Source organism: Dermochelys coriacea, chromosome 7, assembly GCF_009764565.3.
Source record: "Dermochelys coriacea isolate rDerCor1 chromosome 7, rDerCor1.pri.v4, whole genome shotgun sequence".
NCBI lineage: Eukaryota > Metazoa > Chordata > Testudines > Dermochelyidae > Dermochelys > Dermochelys coriacea.
The window spans coordinates 1,159,587-1,181,242 of NC_050074.1; the positions used below are offsets into that span (position 1 = coordinate 1,159,587).

Here is a 21,656-nt window from a genome sequence, read left to right on the forward strand (position 1 = left end):
GGGGTCCCCACGTCTGGGCCTGCCGGCTGCCTGCAGGGGACTGTCCCTTACTGCGGGCACCCCCACCCCCGCTGCAGCCAGGGCCAGGATGGGGCGGCTGTGTCGCTCGCCCCATTGCACCCCCAAGCCAGTGTTCCCTGTCCCGGGCACAGGGACACACCACGGCCGGGGGGGCGGGGGCTGCTTCGTGCCCCCAGGTGTGGTTTGGGCACTGCGGCACCTGCCCTTTCCGAAGCCCTGTCCCGGCCCAAGGAGCTTTGTCCCGTTCGCTCCCGGGACGAGTGGCGATGGGGGGGTGAGAGGCGAGAGGGGGCGAGCGGTGATGGGGGGAGGGGGCGAGAGGCGAGGGGGGAAAGGGGGCGAGCTGTGATGGGGAGGGGGGCGAGAGGCGATGGGGGGGCGAGAGGCGAAGGGGGAGGAGGGCGAGGGGGGGCGAGAGGCGAGGGGGGAAGGGGGAGAGCTGTGATGGGGAGGGGGGCGAGCGGTGATGGGGGAGGGGGTGAGAGGCGATGGGGGGGCGAGAGGCGAAGGGGGACGGGGGAGAGCTGTGATGGGGAGGGGGGCGAGCGGTGATGGGGGAGGGGGCGAGAGGCGATGGGGGGGCGAGAGGCGAAGGGGGAGGAGGGCGAGGGGGGGCGAGAGGCGAGGGGGGAAGGGGGAGAGCTGTGATGGGGAGGGGGAGAGGGGGGTGAGAGGCGATGGGGGGGCGAGGGGCGAGCGGCGATGGGGGCGGGGCGGGGCGGGGTTCCAGCGACTGGCGACAGCCCCCGGCCGGGGCTCCCGTTTTCCCTTTAGCCCCCCCCGGGCTCCTCCCCTGGCCGCTGCCCCGGATCCCAGCGGCGGATCCGCTCCGCACTTTCCCTCCGGCCCGGCGCCAACTTCTCCCAACTTCGGGCCCGGGCACAGCGGGGCCGAGCCGAGCCGAGCCGAGCCGGGCAGGGCAGGTGAGCGGGGGCCGGGCCGGGCGCGTCCCCGGGGGGTCTGCGGGAGGCCCGGCCCGGCCCGGCCCGGCTCGGCTCGGCCCCGCCCCGCTCACCGGCTTGTCCCGCAGGGTGGAAGAGGAGCCTGCGGCGAAGGGCGAGCGGGACCCAGGCTGCCCCGATGAGGCTGTGGGGCTGGCTGCTGGCGGGTGAGTCCGGCCTGGCCTGCGGGGGGCAGCGGGAGCCCCGGGGGCCCTGAGTGATGCCCAGGGCGAGGGAAGCCCCGCCCGGCCCCAGATGTGCAGCCCGGTCCCGCCCCGCCCCAGATGTGCAGTCCGGCCTCGCCCTAGATGCTCTGTCTCCTGGGTGGGTGGTCTAGGCTCTGGGGGGCAGGGAAGCTGTAGCTTGGTCAGAGGGTGGGGGGTTCCTGGGACATCTGGGGCAGGGCAGCTCCTCCCATGGCCCCTGCACCTCAGTTGCCCTCCCCTTTATCACCCCAGGTCCTGTGGGCCCCCCCTGGTCCCTAGCCCCTCGCTCCCTGCTGCCCGGCGGTCCCCTGTTCAGATAGCACATGCCTTCCCTCCTGTGCCCCTGTATGGGCCATAGGGCACAGCCCAGTCAGGGGGCAGGGGAGCTGCAGTGGGGCTACCAGATGGGGGTTGCGCTGGCTCATTCCCTGCTGGCACCCTTGGGGCTCATGCTTCATCTTTGGCCCATCCCCCTGGGGCATCAGGGCCAGGCAGTGGCCTGGCCCCAACCCCTGCAGGGAGCTGTGGGGCGGGGAGGAGCCTGCAGGCTTTTGGGGTGAGCCCTAGGTCTGTTCCCTGAGCCGGGACTCCTGGGTCCAGTCCCAGCTGTGCCCCCTGCCTTGCTCCTCTGCCAGCTGAGCCTGGCGCTGGCTCCACTCCCTTGGCCCTGCTCCCTTGTTACCCTGTACCCAGTGCCAGCTGCCAGCCACCCCTCGCCCCCCAGTTCAGCCTCAGAGCTCGATAAAGCGCCACAGCCCTGCTGACCTGGCTCTGTGCTGTCCCCTTGCCATGAGCTAGGGGGAGGGGTGTAGACTGTGCCCCTGCCAGGGGGGTGGGGGGCAGCGGCTGGGCCACACCCCAGGGCAGCCGGTTCTCATCTGCCTTTGAAGCTCAGTGGTAGGAGAGGGGGCAGGGGAGGGGGCTGGCCGGAGCTGGCTGGGTGCCCAGGATGTAGCCCTGCGGGGGTGGGGGAAGGGCACGTCCCCTCCCGTGCAGGGTGAGCAGCCCCCCAGCCAGAGGGCAGGGAGTGTGCTGGGGCACGGAGGGCCAAGCTCCCCTGCAGCCCTCCCCATGAGCAGTAGTGTCGCAGGTCGGGGAGGAGGGAACCCAAACTCCTGGGTTCCAGGCCTGGCCGCCCACCCCCGTCCTGGCCCTCTTCCTGGCTGGGCAGCCACCGCCCTGCTTGGGGCAGCACGGTCAGGATCCTGGGACCCTGGGACGGAGGCTCAGGGCCTTGCTGTACTCAGCACCCCCCACCAGCAAAGCACCCCTCCCCTGGCTGCCTGCCTGCCGGGGAGGGCGAGGGCCTGGCTATTTCCAGCTGGCAGCTGTTTCTGCCCCGGGCCAGCGGAAAGGGCTCAGCCTGCCACATTCCTGGCCCTGCCTGAGGGGCAGGGGCAGGTGGCCAAGGGGGGCTCAGAGCAGCCTGGAGCCAGACTCTCGGCATGGCCCCCACCCCTGTCTGTGACCACCAGCCCCTGGCTCTGGCCCTGCTCTGCGCCAGGGAGCCCCAGTTCCAGGGTGATGCAGAACAAAGGGAAGCAGCGCGGTCCCGGTGCCCATCAGTGCCTGTACCCCTGCAGTGCCAGGGCAGCCCCCCTCTGCCCCATGCATACTCCCCTCCCCCGTGGTACCAGGGCACCCCCTGTTCCCATGCTAGGGCACCATCCTCCCCCCCGGCACCAGGACAGATGCCCTAGCACAACGCTAGGGCACCTCCCCCCCCCGTCCCCAGGCAAAGGCAGCTGGCTCTGTGCAGACAGGGAGGCCCTGGGCTCACCAGGAAGGCAAAGCAGACAGCTCTCGGCTCCCCAGCATGGAAGGGGCAGACCCACTGTCTTCCATGGCTGGCAGGGAGGTGCCCCATGGCTCCAGGACAGACGGACCCCCATCTCCCTTTCCCGGGGTGGGGTGCAGACCCCAAACTTCCCTGCTGGGGAAACCCAGAGCTGCTCCCCTCTCAGCTCTGACCTCTCTCCACAGTGCTGGGGGGGGGCCTGTGCCAGTACCCCGAGCCCCCACATGGCTGCTCCCGGGGCAGCTGCTACCCAGTCACCGGGGACCTGCTTGTGGGCCGAGCGGAGCGGCTGAAAGCTTCCTCCACATGCGGGCTGCAGGGACCCCAGCCCTACTGTATCGTCAGCCACCTGCAGGTGGGGCGGGGACATCCTGGGGCGAGGGGCATCGTGGGGCGGGAGCAGGCTGGGGTGGGGGGCGCTGCAGGTTGGGGCATGCTGGGGCGGGGAGCTGTCATGGGACAGGGGTATGCTGGGGTGAAGGGCACTGCAAGGAGGGGGCATGCTGGGGCGGGGGCAGGCTGGGGCGAGGGGCGCTGCAGGGCAGGGGTATGCTGGGGTCGGGGGCGCTGCAGGCCAGGGCAGGCTGGGGCGGGGGGCTCATGGGGCAGGGGTCGCTGGGGGGGGGCGGGGGCACACTAAGGGCTCTGTTGCAGGAGGAGAAGAAATGCTTTGTGTGCGACTCGCGCCGCCCCTATTCCCCCCTGGCCAACCCCATCAGCCACGGCATCGAGAACGCCATCCCCTCCTTCGCACCCCACCGCAGGAAGGCCTGGTGGCAGTCAGAGAACGGTGAGCCCAGCCTGTCCCCCAGTCCCTCCGCTCAGCCCCGTCCCCCAGCTCAGCCCCCCCAGACCCGAGCCCCACCCCCTGCTTGGCTCAGCCCTGCCCCCAGGCTCTGCCCAGTCCCCCGAGGTGACCCCCAGCTCCCTTGCAGAGAGCCCCATTATCTAGACTGCCTGGCCTGTGTGTGTGGGGTCGGGCTCTGCCCGCTCCCCCAGGAGTCCTGGTCCGCTCTGCCCCCCTGGGCCAAGCCATCCCCATCCAGCCCCTGGGGTAGGTGGCTGCCTTGGGGGGGCTGGGCCTTGGGGTCCCCCACCCCACAGAGACGGGCCAGGCTCCGACTCAGTACGGCCCCTGTTTTCCCTAGGCTGGAGAGGGGCTGGCTGCCAGCGTGGGGCCCATGGGGCTGGCTGTGACGGCGGTGTGGGCTGGGGGTCCCTGGGGCCCTCTCCTTCCCTTCCCTCCCACGCGGGGAAGCGCTGACTCAGCGGGTCGGACCCACCCTGGCCTGGCTCTTTGCCCCCTGGCCCCCTGCCCGGTGAGGGCAGCCGAGTCCTTGACAGCAACCAGGATCCCAGGGGGCCTCGCCCCGGCCCCACTGCAGCCCCCACAGAGCTCACAGCCCCATCTCTGCAGGCGTGGAGCACGTCACCATCCGCCTGGACCTGGAGGCCGAGTTCCACTTCACCCACCTCATCATGACCTTCAAGGTGGGTCCCTGCCTCGGGCGGGCACGGGGCCCCCTCGCCAGGCCAGGCCCCCCCGGGATGGGGGGGACACGCCAGGCATCCTGGGAGCCACCAGTCCTGTCCCTTCACCACCCCCCACTTGTCCCCATGCCCTGCCTGGGCCAAGATGGGGGCGCACCCAGCTCCCCTCCCCCATGACACCCCGCCTGGGGCCATGCTGGGGGCGCACCCACCGCCCCTCCCCCACGACACCCCGCCCGGGGCCATGCTGGGGGTGCACCCAGCTCCCCTCCCCCACGACACCCGGCCCGGGGCCATGCTGGGGGCTCACCCTGCTCCCCTCCCCCACGACACCCCGCCCGGGGCCATGCTGGGGGCGCACCCACCGCCCCTCCCCCACGACACCCCGCCCGGGGCCATGCTGGGGGCTCACCCTGCTCCCCTCCCCCACGACACCCCACCTGGGGGCATGCTGGGGGTGCACCCAGCTCCCCCATGTCTCTCCCCACAGACCTTCCACCCGGCGGCCATGCTGGGGGAGCAGCCAGCTCCCCTCCCCCATGACACCCCACCCGGGGCCATGCTGGGGGTGCACCCAGCTCCCCTCCCCCACGACACTCCGCCCGGGCCATGCTGGGGGCGCACCCAGCTCCCCTCCCCCACGACACCCCACCCGGGGCCATGCTGGGGGCGCACCCAGCTCCCCTCCCCCACGACACCCCGCCCGAGGCCATGCTGGGGGCACACCCAGCTCCCCTCCCCCACGACACCCCGCCCGGGGCCATGCTGGGGGCGCACCCAGCTCCCCTCCCCCACGGCACCCCGCCCGGGGCCATGCTGGGGGTGCACCCAGCTCCCCTCCCCCACGACACCCCGCCCGGGGCCATGCTGGGGGTGCACTCAGCTCCCCCATCTCTCCCCACAGACCTTCCGCCCGGCAGCCATGCTGATCGAGCGCTCGGCGGATTTCGGCCGCACCTGGAAGGTTTATCGCTACTTCGCCTACGACTGCCCGTCGGCCTTCCCCAGCGCTGCCCCCGCGCCCCTGCGCAGGGTGGAGGACGTCATCTGCGAGTCCCGCTACTCGGACATCGAGCCCTCCAGCGAGGGGGAGGTAAGGGGGGTCCTTGGCCATGGCCCCGCCTGCCCTGGCCCGTGGGCTGACTGCGGGCCTATGAGATCCTGCACCCGGCGCGGGCGCGGACCTTTCCCCAATTGCGAGCGGCGGGGCGGGGCCGGCCCAGCCATGGGACAGGCACCACGGGTCAGTGCAGACCAAAGCCCTGCTGAGCAGGAAGGACAGGAAATCAGCCAGCCACCCTCGGGAGTGGGAAATGAGGCCTATTGGTGGGCTGGGCTGTTCCCCCAGCTCTCTTCTGGGTTCCCTGAGAGAGACCCGGGCGGGGAAACCTGGCTCCTGGCAGGCTCATCCACCCCTCTGTGTCCTGGGACCCCAGCTTTGCCGTAACGTCACTGGGCCTTCGCTGGCCCGGTCCTGATTCCAAGGGCTGACCCATCCTGAGGGCTGGCCCGATCCTGATCCCGATCCCGAGAGCCAGCCCGATCCTGATCCCGATCCCGAGAGCCAGCCCAATCTCGATCCTGATCCTGATCGCCGGCCCAATCCTGATCCCGATCCCTAGGGCCAGCCCGATCCCGATCCTGAGAGCCATCCTGGTCCCGAACCCAGTCCCTAGAGCCGTCCTGACCAGACAAAGGAGGGAGCCAGAGTCCATCCCTTCCACCTGCTCCAGCTCGATCCCAAACAGCGAGGGGAAGGGAGACCTGCTCCTCCCCCCGCCCTCTGTGCACCTTTCCTCCCCCACCGTCTATCTGCCCTGTCCCGGGGGTCTAAGCAGAGGCTGTCTGGGCCTGGGGAGAGGCGGGTGAGAGCAGGGCTCGGAGCGCCCGTGCTGGGCCGTGCTCGGCCGGCTGGCCCTATTTCCCCGCTGGCCCGGGAAGTCAGTAGTCGAGCCAGAAGCTGCATTTTCTCTTTGCTGGTCCGGTCTCCCCGTCCCCTCCTGGGCGCTGGTTGTTCATCTTTGGGGGACGGGAGGGGAAAGCTCCAGCCCCAGCCAGGTCCCTTCTCCCCAGGGGGCGGCCAGCAGCAGCCAAACACAGGAGGTGAGGGGCCGTGCTGGGCTGAGACTGCTTCCCCTGCGGTGCGTCTGCCCTGGGGCCCCTGGCCAAAGCCGGGCAGCACCTCCGGGCTCCTTGGGTCCAGTTAAATGAGCACGGCAGGCAGGCACCCCACCCCGCCGGGGCCCCTGGACTGTCCCGCAGCCGCACTCGGGACTCAGGGGCGTTTCTCCGTATTGCAGGTCATCTACAGAGTCCTGGACCCGGCCATCCCCATCCGAGACCCCTACAGCCCGGCCATCCAGAGTGAGTCCAGCTCTGCCCAGCGGGACAATGCCCAGGTCCCAGACAAGTGCAGGGAGATCCCGGCCCAGATCTCTGAGCTGCACAGGCCGGGGGATCCAGCCCTGAGCACAGGCCCGGCCTGGGGAGGGTGGTAGGTCCTGAGGTGAGGTGGAGGGATCCTGGGGGCGCGCGGGGTCCTGGAGAGGGGCAGTGCAGTTCCTGGTGGAGGGGGTCCTGGGGAAGCAAGGTGGGGGGCTCCTGAAGTGGCACGGGGGTGCTCCTGGGGAAGTCCTGGGAAGCAGGGCATGGGGGGGTCCTGGAGAGGGGCAGGCAGCTCCAGCCCCGAGCCTTCACTGCACCAAGCCCGGCTCGTGTCTGTCCCTGGGCGAGTTCTGCTCTGTTCTGTTTGGGGGCGGGTTCTTCTGGCTGCGGCTGCTTTTCTCCCTGGTCTCCCGGGGTCCCTCCCCACCCACGGGCTCCCCTGGCTGCCCCCAGGAGATGGGCTGGGTGAGCTCCCCCCCCAGTGTTGCACTGGAGCATTGCAGTGGGTGACATCTGCCCCCAGATCTGCTGCGCGTCACCAACCTGCGGGTGAACCTGACCCGGCTGCACACACTGGGCGACAACCTGCTGGACTCGCGGCGGGAGATCCAGGAGAAGTATTACTACGCCCTCTACGAGCTGGTGCTCCGCGGGAGCTGCTTCTGCTACGGCCACGCCTCCGAGTGCGCGCCCGCCCCCGGCGCCCACGCCAACCTGGAGGGCATGGTAGGGGCTGCGCTGCCCACCCCGTGACCTCCCCCCACGCTGGGAACTCCCAGATCCAAGCCCCACGGGTTGTGTAGCCGTGCCGTGCCTGGGGGAAGAGCCCTTGCTGACGGGCATGGGCTGACTTGGCCCGTGGTGGCTGTCGGTCTTGGCAGGGCATGGCCCCGAGAGCCCCAGCTGCCTGGCACGGCTTGGTCCTCTGTTTGCAGAGCGGAGTCTGAGAACTGACCGAGCCTGGAGACCAAGCTCCCCGGGAGTCTGCCTTTGGGCAGCAGGGACATGGGCCCGGGCCGGGCGTGGCTGGGGCTTGCAGGGCCGTGGCACGTCTCTCACGCCCGCCCCCTCGGCAGGTGCATGGCAGGTGCGCGTGCAAACACAACACGCAGGGCCTGAACTGTGAGAGGTGCAACAGCTTCTACAACGACCTGCCCTGGCGCCCGGCCGAGGGGCGCAGCACCAACGCCTGCAGGAGTGAGTGCTGGGCGGAGCGGCCAGGGACGGGCGGCGGGGCTGGGGACTTGGCAGAGGGCTGGGCCGGGGGCAGGGTGGCATGATTGGGTGGTGGGGCTGGGGACTGGGCAGCAGGGTGGGGGGCCAGGTGGCGTGGTTGGGTGGGGGTTGGGCAGCAGGGCGGAGGGCTGGGTGGCAGGGCTGGGTGGCGTGGTTGGGTGGGGGTTGGGCAGCAGGGCGGAGGGCTGTATGGTGGGGCCTGGGGCTGGGTGGCGTGGTTGGGTGGGGATTGGGCAGCAGGGTGGGGGGCCGGGTGGTAGGGTCAGGGGCTGGGCGGCGTGGCTGGGGCTGGATTACCGGATGGCACCGGTGTCTCGGCAGGGTGTAACTGTAACCAGCACTCACGCCGGTGCCACTTCGACATGGCCGTGTACCTGGCCACGGGCAACACCAGCGGGGGCGTCTGTGACGACTGTCAGCACAACACCATGGGCCGCAGCTGCCAGCTCTGCAAACCCTTCTACTACAGGGACCCCGGCAAGGACCTGCGGGACCCCAGGGCCTGCCGAGGTGAGGGGCCCCGGGGCCGTGGGTGGAGAACAGGCCCCGAGCCCTCACTGCGGGGGTCTGTGCGCAGCTGAGCCCTGTCTCGGGTAGGGGGGTCAGGGGGCCTTTCCCTTGGGGGGAGGGCATGGCCTGGGGGGCTGGGCCCTGTCTGACTCTGCCCGTTTGGGGCTCCGCAGCCTGTGACTGTGACCCGGCCGGCGCCCTGGATGGCGGGACCTGTGACGCCCATGACGACCCGGCGCTGGGACTCCTCGCTGGGCAGTGCCGCTGCAAGAAGCACACGCAGGGCCCGCGCTGCCACCAGTGCAAGCCGGGATTCTTCGGGCTCAGCGCAGACAACCCCCAGGGCTGCCAGCGTGCGTACCTCTGGCCACGGGGCCCGCTGCCAGTCCCGCCTCAGCCAGCAGGGGGCGCCGTGGGGGCGGGGCAGGGCGCTGGCTGCGGGGGGAGCTCCCAGCAGGGGGCGCTGTGGGGGCGGGGCAGGGCGCTGGCTGGGGGGGAGCTCCCAGCAGGGGGCGCTGTGGGGGCGGGGCAGGGCGCTGGCTGTGGGGTGCTGGCCAGCGACACCCTCTCACCCACTCTCCACATCAGGCTGCCAGTGCCACCCCCAGGGGACGGTGTCAGATGGGACCCAGTGCGACCCCATCAGCGGCGACTGCTTCTGCAAGCGCTTGGTGACTGGCCGAAGTTGTGACCAGTGCCTGGTGAGTGCCGGCCCTACATGCCCTATGGGCAGCGCCTCCCCATGGCATTGGCCCCAGGCTGCTGCCTCAGGCCCCCCCAGGGGGTGTCATGGGCTGGGGTGCTTGAGGCTGTGCCTGGCCTGGCCTGCCTGGGCCCTGCTCCTGGGATTCGGTGTGCTGCCAGGCCCTGGCCTGGGCCCGGGGATCTGGGGTACTGGCTGGTGGGAGGAGGGGTGGGGCCAGGTGTCGCGCAGTCACAGGCTGGGTACTCTGGAACCGCCCTGAATGAACCGGGGTCGGGCTGGTTTGGGCGGGGTCGGGCGGGGCCGGGCTGGGTCTGGCAGGCCGGGCCAGGCTGGGTCTGGCGGGTCGGGCGGGGCAGGGCAGGGGCAGGCGGGTTGGGCGGGGCCGGGCTGGGTCGCGCGGGTCGGGCGGGGCCGGGCGGGTCGGGCGGGGCCAGGCTGGGTCGCACGGGTCGGGCGGGGCATGGCAGGGGCAGGCGGGTTGGGCGGGGCCAGGCTGGGTCGCGCGGGTCGGGCGGGGCCGGGCGGGTCGGGCGGGGCAGGGCAGGGGCAGGCGGGTTGGGCGGGGCCGGGCTGGGTCGGACGGGTTGGGCGGGGCCGGGCGGGTTGGGCGGGGCCAGGCTGGGTCGGGCGGGGCAGGGCAGGGGCAGGTGGGTTGTGCGGGGCCAGGCTGGGTCGGGCGGGGCCGGGCGGGTCAGGCGGGTGGGGCGGGGCCAGGCTGGGTCGCACGGGTCGGGCGGGGCCGGGCGGGTCGGGCGGGGCAGGGCAGGGGCAGGCGGGTTGGGCGGGGCCGGGCTGGGTCGCGCGGGTCGGGCGGGGCCGGGCGGGGTCGGGCGGGCAGGGCAGGGGCAGGCGGGTTGGGCGGGGCCGGGCTGGGTCGGACGGGTTGGGCGGGGCCGGGCGGGGCAGGGCAGGGGCAGGCGGGTTGGGCGGGGCCGGGCGGGGCCGGGCGGGTCGGGCGGGGGCAGGGCAGGGGCAGGCGGGTTGGGTGGGGCCGGGCTGGGTCAGGCGGGGCCGGGCGGGTCGGGCGGGGCCAGGCTGGGTCGGGCGGGGCAGGGCAGGGGCAGGCGGGTTGGGCGGGGCCAGGCTGGGTCGCGCGGGTCGGGCGGGGCCGGGCGGGGCAGGGCAGGGGCAGTCGGGTTGGGCGGGGCCAGGCTGGGTCGCGCGGGTCGGGCGGGGCCGGGCGGGGCAGGGCAGGGGCAGGCGGGTTGGGCGGGGCCAGGCTGGGTCGCGCGGGTCGGGCGGGGCCGGGCGGGTCGGGCGGGGCAGGGCAGGGGCAGGCGGGTTGGGCGGGGCCGGGCTGGGTCGGACGGGTCGGGCGGGGCCGGGCGGACCGGTCTCTAACGCACTCTCTCTCCCCAGCCCGAGCACTGGGCTCTCAGCCACGACCGGCTCGGCTGCCGCTCCTGTGACTGCGACGTGGGAGGTGCCCACAACAACCAGTGAGTGGGTGCTGGACCTGGGGCCCACGGCCTCACCCTGGGCATGAACCCGTGGGGCAGGGGGCTGCTCGCGGGCAGGGCAGGGCCCACTCTGCAGGGGCAGGGGCTGGGGGTCACGCCCTGTCCATGGGCAGAGGGGCCCAGCGCTCCCGCTCTGACCCGCTCTCCTGCCAGGTGTGCCGCCGAGACGGGGCACTGCCCCTGCCGCAGCCACATGGTGGGCCGGACGTGCAGCCAGGTGAAGGCCGGCTTCTACCTCGCCCGCCTGGACCACGGCACCTACGAGGCGGAGGAGGCCCGGCTGCACCAGGTGAGGTGGGCCAGCCCTGGTGTTCAGCTGCCAGCGCACGGGGTGGGGGTGGGCTGGGGCGAGGCCCCGGCAGCACCTGCAACATCTGGGCCAGGGATCCAGAGCCCTGGGAGCCGGGCCGGTGGGACTGGGACCCCGGCTGCCTCGGAGCCCAGCTCCCAGACTGCCCCGCTCAGCACCCGGCAGCCAGCGGGGAGAGTGGGGGGCCCAGGGTTGGCCCCTGCGGGTGGTGCCAGGCTGGGCCCCCTTGGGACACGCAGGAGGAGGGGCCATTCCTGATGGCTCCTTCACGGCAGGGCACAGTGGTGGAGCGGGCACAGCCCCTGGGCCGACCAGCGACGTGGACGGGGGCTGGGTTTGCCCACGTGCCAGAGGGCAGTGCCGTGGAGTTCCTGGTCAGCGATGTGCCCGCCTCCATGGAGTACGATGTGGTGATCCGCTATGAGCCCCAGGTGAGCCCTAGGCCAGCACCCCCCAGCTCTCACCTGCGGCCCCGGGCCACTGCCCCCCACCTTGGACTCCCGCCTGCGGCCCCGGGCCACTGCCCCCCACCTTGGGCTCCCGCCTGCGACCCTGGGCCACTGCCCCCCACCTTGGGCTCCCGCCTGCGACCCTGGGCCACTGCCCCCCACCTTGGGTTCCCGCCTGCGACCCTGGGCCACTGCCCCCCACGCTTGGGCTCCCACCTGCGGCCCCGGGCCTCTGCCCCCAACCCTGGGCTCCCGCCTGTGACCCCGGGCCACTGCCCCCCACGCTTGGGCTCCCGCCTGCGGCCCCGGGCCTCTGCCCCCAACCCTGGGCTCCCGCCTGTGACCCCTGGCCACTGCCCCCGACTCTGGGCTCCTGCCTGCAGCCCCGGGCCACTGCCCCCCACCCTGGGCTCCCGCCTGCGGCCCTGGACCACTGCCCCCCCACCCGGATCCTCACTCTGGCCCAGGCCCGTGCCCCCTGGCCGCTCTGACTGACTGTCCCGGCTCTCAGCTCCCAGAGCCGTGGGAGGAGGTGAAGCTGTGGGTGCTGCGCCCCGGGCCCATCCCCACCGGCAGCCCCTGTGGGAACACCATCCCTGCTGACGACCGGCTGGCGACAGCACTGCCACCCAGGGCCAGGTGAGCAGGTGGGCAGGGTGCCCGGGGGAGGGGGTACCCGGCATGGCTCAGGGAGGGCAGGGAGCGTAGTTGTGTGGCTAGTGGGGGCCCTTCTGGTGCTGGGGCCAGGCACGGGGGAGGAATTTGCCTGGGTGGCGCTGGGTGGGGAGTGCTGCTGGGCTGGCAGGTGCCCGTCGATCTGGGGGGGTGCCCCCATATCGAGGCTAACCTGAGGGCAGCTGAGCCATGGCTCCCATCCCTGCAGGTACGTGGTACTGCCCCAGCCCGTCTGCCTGGAGCGCGGTGTCAGCTACACCCTGCGCCTGGAGCTCACCCGCTACACGTCCCGCCCAGCAGTGCCCGGTGCCAGCATCCTGCTCGACTCGGTGAGCCCGACGAGCTGGGGGGGCTGTGCCATGCTGGCTGGCTGACAGGTCCACGGCGGGTGTGGGTGATGGGGGGTGCGGGGCCACGCTGGGCAGAGGGGGTTCTTGTGCTGGTAGGACAGGGCTGGGCCCGGGGGGGCCATGGGGAAAGGGCTGTACCAGGCCCAGCTGTGAGCTGGTAGGGCAGGGCCATGCTGACGAGGAGGGTTGGGGGGGAGAGGGCTGTGCCAGATGTGTGCTGGTAGGGCAGGGCCACGCCGGTGAGGAGGGTGGGTGGGGACAGGGCCGTGCCAGGTGTGTACCAGTAGGGCAGGGCCACCCTGATGAGGAGGGTGGGGGGGAGAGGGCTGTGCCAGGCCCGGCTGTGTGTCAGTAGGGCAGGGCCACGCCGGTGAGGAGGGTGGGGGTGGGACAGGGCCATGCCAGGTGTGTGCCGGTAGGGCAGGGCCACACCAGCGAGGAGAGCAGGGGGGACAGGGTCGTGCCAGGCCCGGCTGTGTGCCAGTAGGGCAGGGCCACGCCGGCGAGGAGGGTGAGGGGAACAGGGCCATGCCAGGTGTGTGCCGGTAGGGCAGGGCCGTGCCGGGGGCACCAGCGCGCCCCGGCTCTGGCTCACCTCTCTCCCCTCTAGCTGGTGCTGGTGCCGCGCTATTCCTCCATGGAGATGTTCATCGCTGGCGACGCAGGTGCCATGGGGCGTAGGGAGGCCTTCGAGCGGTACCGCTGTGGCCAGCACGCCTGGCCTGTGGGCAAGGCACCCGCTAGCGAAGTGTGCACCAGCCTGCTCACCAGCATGTCGGCCATCATCCACGGCGGGGCGCTGCGTGAGTGCCCCCGCCCGCCATGCACTCCCTGGGCAGCGCCAGCCAGTGCCAGGATGGGAACGACCCTTGCCGTCTGCTGGCCTGGTTCTGGAGTGGGGGGTGGGGTTTTCAGGTGGCATATATCAAGGGGGGTCCCCGGTTGCAAGCAGTGTATTGTGGAGGGGTCCCCGGTTCCAGACAGTGTATTGCGGGGGTCCCCAGTTCCATGCGGTGTATTTGGCGGGGTCCCCGGTTCCAGGCAGTGTATTATGGGGGGGTTCCTGGTTCGGACAATGTATTTGGGAGGGTCCCCAGTTCCAGGGAGTGTATTTGGGAGGGTCCACGGTTCTGGGCAGTATATTCTGGGGGGGGGTCCCAGTTCCAGGCGGTGTATTTGGGAGGCTCCCCGGTTTCGGGCGGTGTATTTGGGAAGGTCCCCTGTTCCAGGTGGTATTCTGGGGGTCTCTGGTTCCAGGCGGTGTATTTGGGAGGGTATCTGGTTCCAGGCGGTGTCCCCGGTTCCTGATGGTCTATTCTGGGGGGTCCCCGGTTCCAGGCAGTGTATTCTGGGGGGTCCCCGGTTCCGGGTGGTCTATTCTGAAGGGTCCCTGGTTCCGGGCGGTGTATTTGGGAGGGTCCCCGGTTCCGGGTGGTCTATTCGGGGGGGGTCCCCAGTTCCGAGCGGTGTATTCCAGGGAGGGGGGTGCCCCCTGTGCCCAGGCTGGGATGGCTGTGTACAAGCTGCCCCTTTCCCTCAGTCCGTGGGTCATGCACTCGTCTATCTGCCCGCAGCCTGCCTGTGCGACCCCCAGGGCTCGCTGAGCTCTGAGTGCGAGCCCCGTGGGGGGCAGTGCCAGTGCAAGGCCAGCGTGATGGGGCGTCGCTGCCACCACTGCTCCCCGGGCACCTTTGGCTTTGGGCCCAGTGGATGCCGAGGTGAGTGACGGCCTCCCCTCCCCCGATGAGGGCCCCTCCCCCAACGGGGGCTCCTCGCCCTGACCACCCCTCCCCCGAAGAGGGCTCCCCACCCCTGTCCCTCCCCCAACAGGCTTCCCCAGAGGAGGGGTCCCAAGCCTTCCCCTCACTCCTGTTTGGGGGACTCTGTTCCACGGTGCGGGTCCCCGGTTCCCAGGGGATCGACTCTGGGTGGGGGTGTCTCTCCCTCCCCTCCTGTGCCCTGGTGAGTGCCCTGGGGCCCTGGCTGGGCTGGGTGGGCAGTGCCCGGGCAGTGCCCAGCCCCTCTCATGGCCTCTCCCTTGCAGCCTGCCAGTGCAACAGTGATGGGGCCCTGAGCAGCTTCTGCGACAGCTTCAGTGGGCAGTGCCCCTGCCGGCCGGGCGCCTTTGGGCCCCGCTGCGACCGCTGCCAGCCTGGCTCCTGGGGCTTCCCCCACTGCCAGCCCTGCCAGTGCAACGGGCACTCAGAGGAGTGCGACCCGCGGACCGGCAGCTGCCTGCACTGCCGCGACCACACAGATGGCGACAGATGCCAGAGGTGATGGGCCGCGGTACCAGGGGGCTCTCCTGGGGTGGGGGCCGTGGTGCCAGGGGGCTCTCCCAGGGCAGGTGCTCGTGGGGCTCTCCGAGGGCAGGGGCTGCAGTGCCAGGAGGCTCTCCTGGGGTGGGGGCGGGTGGGGCTCTCCCAGAGCATGGGCCATGGTGCCAGGGAGAACATCAATTCCCTCCCCCCAATGGGTGGCAGTGCCAAGGGCTGGGCACAGAGTTACACAGACAATTCATACCCCATTGTGCTGACGACCCGGCAGGTGCTGGCCCAGTGGAGCAGGGGCTCTGACATGTGGAGCAGCAGGAAGGGAGGGTGGAGCGTGGCCACCAGTCCCGCCCTCGGGGAAGGGGTACAGTCAGGTGTCCCCAGGGCTGGGCTTCCCCCTGGCTTTTACTGCCTCCCCCCACAGGTGTGCAGCTGGCCACTACGGGAACCCCACACTGGCCTCGGGGGAGCGCTGCCGCCCCTGCCCCTGCCCCGATGGGCCCAGCAGTGCCCGCCACTTCGCCGCCTCCTGCCGCCAGGACAGCCGCTCCCGCCAGGTGATCTGCAACTGCAACCCCGGCTACACAGGTGCGTACGCCCGCAGGCCTCGGGCACCCACCAGAAGCACCGCTCTGGGGCCAGGAGTGCCAGCCCCCTCTGCCCGGCTCCTTGGCCCTGGGGCCCCCCGTCTGCCCGGCTCCTCGGCCCTGGAGCGGCAGCACCAGTGGTGGGCGCGGCTGTGCCAGCACCAGGCAGCTCCGCCTGGCTGCACCGGGAACCCCCAGGGCCATGGGGCAGCTCAGCCCCCTGCAGGGCGGTGCCAGGTGGAGGCGCTGGGGAGCACAGCCCTGCACAGCCTTCGTCCTCCTGGGCACTGCAGCTCGGTGCTGCTCTGTCTGAGCTGGGAGCCCCTGCCCTCCCCCACTTCCTGGCTGTACCTCCTTCCCTCCCCTCCTCCGGGTGGCTGAACCCCCTTCTCTCCCCTCCCCCACTTCCTGGCTGTACCCCTTTGTGACAATGCTGCCCGTGGGAGCCAGCTGAGGTCACTCATAGAATCACAGACTATCAGGGTTGGAAGGGACCTCAGGAGGGCACCTAGTCCAACCCCCTGCTCCAAGCAGGACCAATCCCCAACTAAATCATCCCAGCCAGGGCTTTGTCAGGCCTGGGCTTAAACACTTCTAAGGAAGGAGATTCCACCACCTCCCTAGGTAACGCATTCCAGTGCTTCACCACCCTCCTAGTGAAAAAGTTTTTCCTAATATCCAACCTAAACATCCCCCACTGCAACTTGAGACCATGACTCCTTGTTCTGTCATCTGCTACTACTGAGAACAGTCTAGATCCATCCTCTTTGGATCCCCTTTCAGGTAGTTGAAAGCAGCTATCAAATCCCCCTCAGTCTTCTCTTCCGCAGACTAAACAATCCCGGGTCCCTCAGCCTCTCCTCATAAGCTGGCAATGCCTCTACTTATACAGCCCAAAATGCCATTGGCCTTCTTGGCAACAAGGGCCCACTGTTGACTCATATCCAGTTTCTCGTCCACTGTAACCCCTAGGTCCTTTTCTGCAGAACTGCTGCCGAGCCATTTGGTCCCTAGTCTGTAGCCGTGCATGGGATGGGAGAGATGCTGGGGGCATCCGTGGCAACATTGGTGGGTTCGAACTTCCCCAGGTCACCGGCTAAAGTGACCTCGCTCAGTTCAGTCTCGAAAGAGGGAGAGATGTGACAAAGCGGGACTGTTCTTAATGTTTCCTCTGAATAGTGTGTGGGTGCCTCAGTTTCCCCTGTGCATTTCTTAAGTCTCTAGGGGTGGGATAAGGTAGGGGGTGTGATTGTTGCAGAGCAAAGGGCCAGGGTACATAAATGGCAACACTCTGTCTCCTGGCAACTGATGGCCTGACCCTTCCCCCCTGCAAGGTGAGAGCTAAAGGGTTGGAGAACAAAGGAATCCGGTGCCCTCCTGGCCCGGGAAAGGGCAAAGCCCAGAGGAGGAGGAGCTGGAGAAAGTTTCAGTTTGGGGCTGGCTGGGGACATGGAGTGAAGTGCAGATGGGGTTGTCCGGCTCACTGCCCCCCAAAATGGACCCAGCTGAGGGGCCCTGTTCTCTGTACTGTTGTGAATTACACCTGATAGGTCACGCACAGAAACTGTTATGAATTATACCCAATAGGTCACACACAGTTCGAGTCTAGGCTGAGGCACATAAAAGAGTTACCACTGGTCAGTCTTTGCAAAGTTTATTACGCTCGAGCGTGGTGCCCCCCTACTAGTCAGAGGGGGACCCTATGCATTGTCTACACATCATATATAAATGAGTAGGTGATGCATGCAGCCCTCGTGCCCGAACCCCTCCACGAATCAGTACGTTCCATTGCCCTCGTGCACAGAGTTCTTCAGCCAATGAGTAAAAGCCCATTATTATTGCATTTAAACCTAACCTTCACTTGCGATAACAAGCTTACACAAAATTTTGCTAACTCCAGGCCCTTTTCATGGTAGTTGCTTATCTCGCCAAACAGCGAGTCAAGGCCAGGCCAGAGCAGCCTGCTACAAAGCCACAGAAATGAGAGTTCTTTTTTAACTCTTTCACAACAGTACCTACAAGCTCTGTTCTAGACCACGTTCCTGTCGTCTAACAAACCTTCTGTTTTACTGGCTGGCTGAGAGTCACATCTGACTGCGAAGTTGTGGGGCAGAAACCTCTGGCTGCTCCAGGACCCCGCCTGGGCAGACTCGCAGTGGGAAGCGCACGGAGGGGCAGGGGATGCTGAATGTTCCGAGGTCAGACCCAGGAAGGGGGGAGCCAGGTGAACTTCTTGCCCCGCAGACAGGCTGCTCCCAGAGAGGAAGCTCCCCCAGAGTCCTGCCTGGCTTCATAGGGAACAGTTCCAGAGCATCACCCGGGGACTCTGTAACAACTCCATCCTAAGTGCACTCAATCAGGGGGAACTGCAAACAGACCGGGGCAGACAAACCCCACACGCTGGTGGATATTCCACTACTGAGAGTTACCAAACCAGCCTCTGTATCACCTCCCTGGGTACTCAGACGTCCACACATCGACGTTCCCTTAACGTGCCAGCCTCAGGCTTCCATCCGGACACACACGTCAGACATATGATGATGATTACTGAAAATCTTATTTCATCATATGAAAGGAAAAGGTTCTCCTGACCCCAAAGGACCAAGCCCCAGACCCAGATCAAATAATTACGTAAATCTTACCCCAAATACATGCTTATAGTCAATTCTTATTAACTAAACTAAAATTTATTAAAAAAGAAGAGAGAGTGTTGTTAAAAGATCAATCTACAGACCGACTTGAGTTCAGTTCTTGAGGTCCAGATACCTAGCCGAGATGGTGAGTTTGTAGTGGCCAAAAGTCCTTTTAGAAACAGTCCAGAGGTTCCAGTCCAATGTCCATGTTGAGGGCGACTCCAGTCAGTGACGGGGGATCTCAATCCTTATGGCTCAGGGTTTCCCCTTCTTGAAACCCAAAGCCGATCTGAGATGCAGAAGGATCGTGTCCCAGGGCTTTTATACATTTCCAGCAGCCTCTTGGCCTGAGAAGACAATAGGCTCAACCTTCCTTCTCCCAAACATCCTGGCAATTAGCACAGGGTAATTTATCATTAAACGGTTCAGATACAGGTACCACAACCTTCCCAGAGACCTAGAGACAATAATACTGTTGCCCTCCAGTGTCTTCCTAGATCTTAACACTCCTGTTTTGATCCTTGAATCAAAGCCAGGGCAATAGACAAGACTCGTTTGCTGACATCACAAGCCCTGAGCCAGCATCTCCCCTTCTCTCTCTAACAGTGTGGGCTGCAGTCCACAGCTCTCCTCATTTCCATCTCTTCCTAAGCAGCCTCTAAAGTTGGGCCCTGGGTCAGGTCAGTCTGGGAGGTAATTAGGGCCAGAAAGGGTTGTGTCACCTTTCAATGAGATATTATATTGCACACATAATGTCACGGATGGGTGATGCTCTGGAACTGCTCCCTGTGAAGCCAGGCAGGACTCTGGGGGAACCTCCTCTCTGGGAGCAGCCTGTCTTCGGGGCAAGAAGCTCCACCGGCTCCCCCCTTCCTGGGTCTGACCTGGGAGCATTCAGCATCCTCTGCCCCTCCGTGCGCTTCCCACAGCGAGTCCGCCCAGGCGGGGTCCTGGAGCAGCCAGAGGGTCCTGCCCCCCAACTCCGCAGTCAGATGTGAGTCTCCGCCAGCCGGGAAAACAGAAGGTTTATTGTCACCTGGTTGCATCCCCCTCCTGGGTCTCAGGTTACACAGTTGCAAACAGCTGGGCAGCCTCACCTTTCCTGAGAGTCTCAGCAAAAATCACACACCCAGTTCCCACCACCCCAGTACTGGTGCAGCACACAGGAAAACTGAGGCACACAAAGTATTAGCACAGGACAGTGAGACTCAGATGCAACATAGCGAGGTGAATAAAACCCCACTTTGTCGTACTCCCTGCCCTCCCCCACTTCCTGGATGTACCCTCTTCCCTCCCTGCATGGCTGTACCCCATTCTCTGCCCTCCTCCTACGTCCTAGCTGTGCCCCCTTCCCTGCTCTCCCGTCTCTGTACGGAACCCCCCTCAGTGTGACAGCCCTTCTCGGGGGTGCTCTCTCTCTCTCTCGGGGGTTAAGCCTCTGGCTCCAGCACCTCATGGAATCACACCTCTCAGAGCCGTCAACAGCCTGGCTCTGCCCTGGGCCCCCTGCAGGAGTCCACTCGCTCTGGACCCCCGGCCCCCATGAGGGAGCAATGCCCCCCATCTCTACCATGCACGGACTCTCAGCCAGCATCACAGAGGAGGTTTACTGAGTGTCTGGGCCCAGCCCAGGCAGCTCTCAGGGCCTTGGGCCTGGCCAGCTGGGTCTGTCCCCCTCCCAGTCCCAGGGCTGCTCCTTGTCCCAATCCAGCCCCACCGCTGCTTCCAGCCGAGCCCCCATATCCCCTCCCCCACAGCCCTTCCTCCACCCTTTGTCCTCTGCCCACCGGGGTCTCCTCTCTTCCAGCCTGTCGCTGGGTCCCCATGTGAAGGAGTAGGGAGTGTTAGCCGGGAATGCTGCCTGGCACTTTTACTGGTTTACTGGTACAAGATGGTGGTGGGATGTCAGGGGGTGACTTCACTGTGGGGAGATACCTGAGCAGGTAACCTGAGCCAGGAGGGGGTCGGGGCCAGGTGACACCTTCTGCCCGGGAAACTGGACAAAGGCTGGAGGAGGGGTGGGGGGTGGCTGGCTGGCTGGAGGGGGTTTCAATTTGGAGTTGGCTGGGGAGATGGTGGGAGGCCCAGAACCCAGGGTCTGGGCTCCCCACTGCCCCCCCCAAGAGGGACCTGACTCAGGGGTCTGGTCTCTGTACCTACAAGCTCTGTTTGGGACTGTGTTCCTGTCGGCTAATAAACCTTCGTGTTACTGGCTGGCTGAGAGTCACGATGAATCGCAGGAAGTGAGGGTACAGGGCCCTGACTCCCCCCACATTCAGTGACACCCCATCTCCAGGACATTGTCTGGGGTCCTGACTGCTAGGCAAGGTCACACCTGGTCCCCTAAAACTACAAACCCTCTCCTGCCACCTCATTACATACACAGCAAATAGGAAAACTGAGGCACGCACCATATTCCTGCAAAACACTAAGAGAACCCCCCACTTTGTCACACTCTGTACCCCCTTCCCTGCCCCCTCACATGGCAATACCCCCCTTTCCTTCCCAAGGGAGCCCCTAGACCCAGGCCTGAGATGACACTTCCCACAGGGATCCTGTTTCTACTTAACAAGGGTATTGCTGGCTTCTCCAGCCCACATCTACTAGCTGGTGACTCTGTGGGGGGCAGGATGCGGTGTTGGCTGGGGGGTGCTGCCTAGAGGGGGCGCTGGCCAGCCGGGGGGGCACTGCCCAGAGGGGACACTGGTTGACCTGGGGGGTGCTTCCCAGAGGGGGCGCTGGTTGACCTGGGGGGTGCAGCCCAGAGGGGGCGCTGGCCGGCCGGTGGGGCGCTGCCCAGAAGGGGCGCTGGTTGGCCGGGGGGGGCGCTGCCCAGAGGGGGCGCTGGCCGGCCGGTGGGGCGCTGCCCAGAGGGGACACTGGTTGACCTGGGGGGTGCTGCCCAGAGGGGGCGCTGGCCGGCCGGGGGGGGCGCTGCCCAGAGTGGGCGCTGGTTGGCCTGGGGGGCGCTGCCAGCCCCTCCAGCCCGTGCTGCGCCCCACACTGCAGCGTTCCCGGCGCTGATCCCCGGCGTTCCCGCAGGTCTGCGCTGCGAGGAGTGTGCCCCTGGTTACTATGGAAACCCCTCGCAGGCCGGCGGGCGCTGCCAGCCCTGCCAGTGCAACGGCAACATTGACCTGCTGGACGTGCAGGCGTGTGAGCGACGCTCGGGGCACTGTCTACGCTGCCTGCACCACACGGAGGGGGCACACTGCCAGCACTGCCAGGCCGGCTACTACGGGGACGCCACCCGCCACAGCTGCCGGCGTGAGTACGGGCCAGGCTTGGGCACTGCGGGGCTCCAGGCCTGGGGGGAGGCACCTGCCCGGCCCCCCCTGCTCTGCTCTGCCCTGCCAGTCTCCTGGACCACGCTCATCACCCTCGCATCTGAGTGCCCCCGGGGACCAGGAGCACACGTCCCCCTACCCACCCCCGCCCGGGAGCAGGTGCACAGACCCTCCCCCCACCCCGGGGACCAGGCGCACAGAACCCCCTCTGCCTCCCCACGAGGACTGGGCGCACAGTCCTCCCGATGGGTACTGGATGCCAGTGCCATGCAGCCAGGCCCCATCCCATCCCATGCCCTTAGCCAGGTCTCAGCAGAGCCCCCGTTTCCTGCTGATGC

General features: G+C 67.8%; 1 protein-coding gene across 2 annotated transcripts in view; it reads left to right on the plus strand.

Annotated features, from left to right (window-relative positions):
• The first annotated feature begins 799 nt into the window (after positions 1 to 799).
• LAMB2 (laminin subunit beta 2) overlaps positions 800 to 21,656 on the plus strand; it is a 29,442-nt gene continuing 8,585 nt past the window's right edge. Inside the window, exons 1-22 of one of the 2 annotated variants that reach the window (XM_038410543.2) lie at positions 800 to 944; positions 1,052 to 1,129; positions 3,152 to 3,321; positions 3,621 to 3,756; positions 4,384 to 4,457; positions 5,362 to 5,550; positions 6,758 to 6,821; positions 7,366 to 7,568; positions 7,919 to 8,039; positions 8,400 to 8,588; positions 8,762 to 8,941; positions 9,177 to 9,289; positions 10,654 to 10,733; positions 10,908 to 11,043; positions 11,340 to 11,495; positions 12,025 to 12,152; positions 12,397 to 12,517; positions 13,149 to 13,341; positions 14,113 to 14,256; positions 14,583 to 14,814; positions 15,236 to 15,399; positions 21,074 to 21,298. In XM_038410543.2, coding sequence (XP_038266471.1) covers positions 1,102 to 1,129; positions 3,152 to 3,321; positions 3,621 to 3,756; positions 4,384 to 4,457; positions 5,362 to 5,550; positions 6,758 to 6,821; positions 7,366 to 7,568; positions 7,919 to 8,039; positions 8,400 to 8,588; positions 8,762 to 8,941; positions 9,177 to 9,289; positions 10,654 to 10,733; positions 10,908 to 11,043; positions 11,340 to 11,495; positions 12,025 to 12,152; positions 12,397 to 12,517; positions 13,149 to 13,341; positions 14,113 to 14,256; positions 14,583 to 14,814; positions 15,236 to 15,399; positions 21,074 to 21,298 — 3,046 coding nt within the window. In that variant the 5' untranslated portion in view covers positions 800 to 944; positions 1,052 to 1,101. Of the gene's footprint in view, positions 953 to 1,047; positions 1,130 to 3,151; positions 3,322 to 3,620; positions 3,757 to 4,383; positions 4,458 to 5,361; positions 5,551 to 6,757; positions 6,822 to 7,365; positions 7,569 to 7,918; positions 8,040 to 8,399; positions 8,589 to 8,761; positions 8,942 to 9,176; positions 9,290 to 10,653; positions 10,734 to 10,907; positions 11,044 to 11,339; positions 11,496 to 12,024; positions 12,153 to 12,396; positions 12,518 to 13,148; positions 13,342 to 14,112; positions 14,257 to 14,582; positions 14,815 to 15,235; positions 15,400 to 21,073; positions 21,299 to 21,656 lie in introns of both variants that reach the window. The other variant, XM_043519889.1, reaches the window with a different exon arrangement.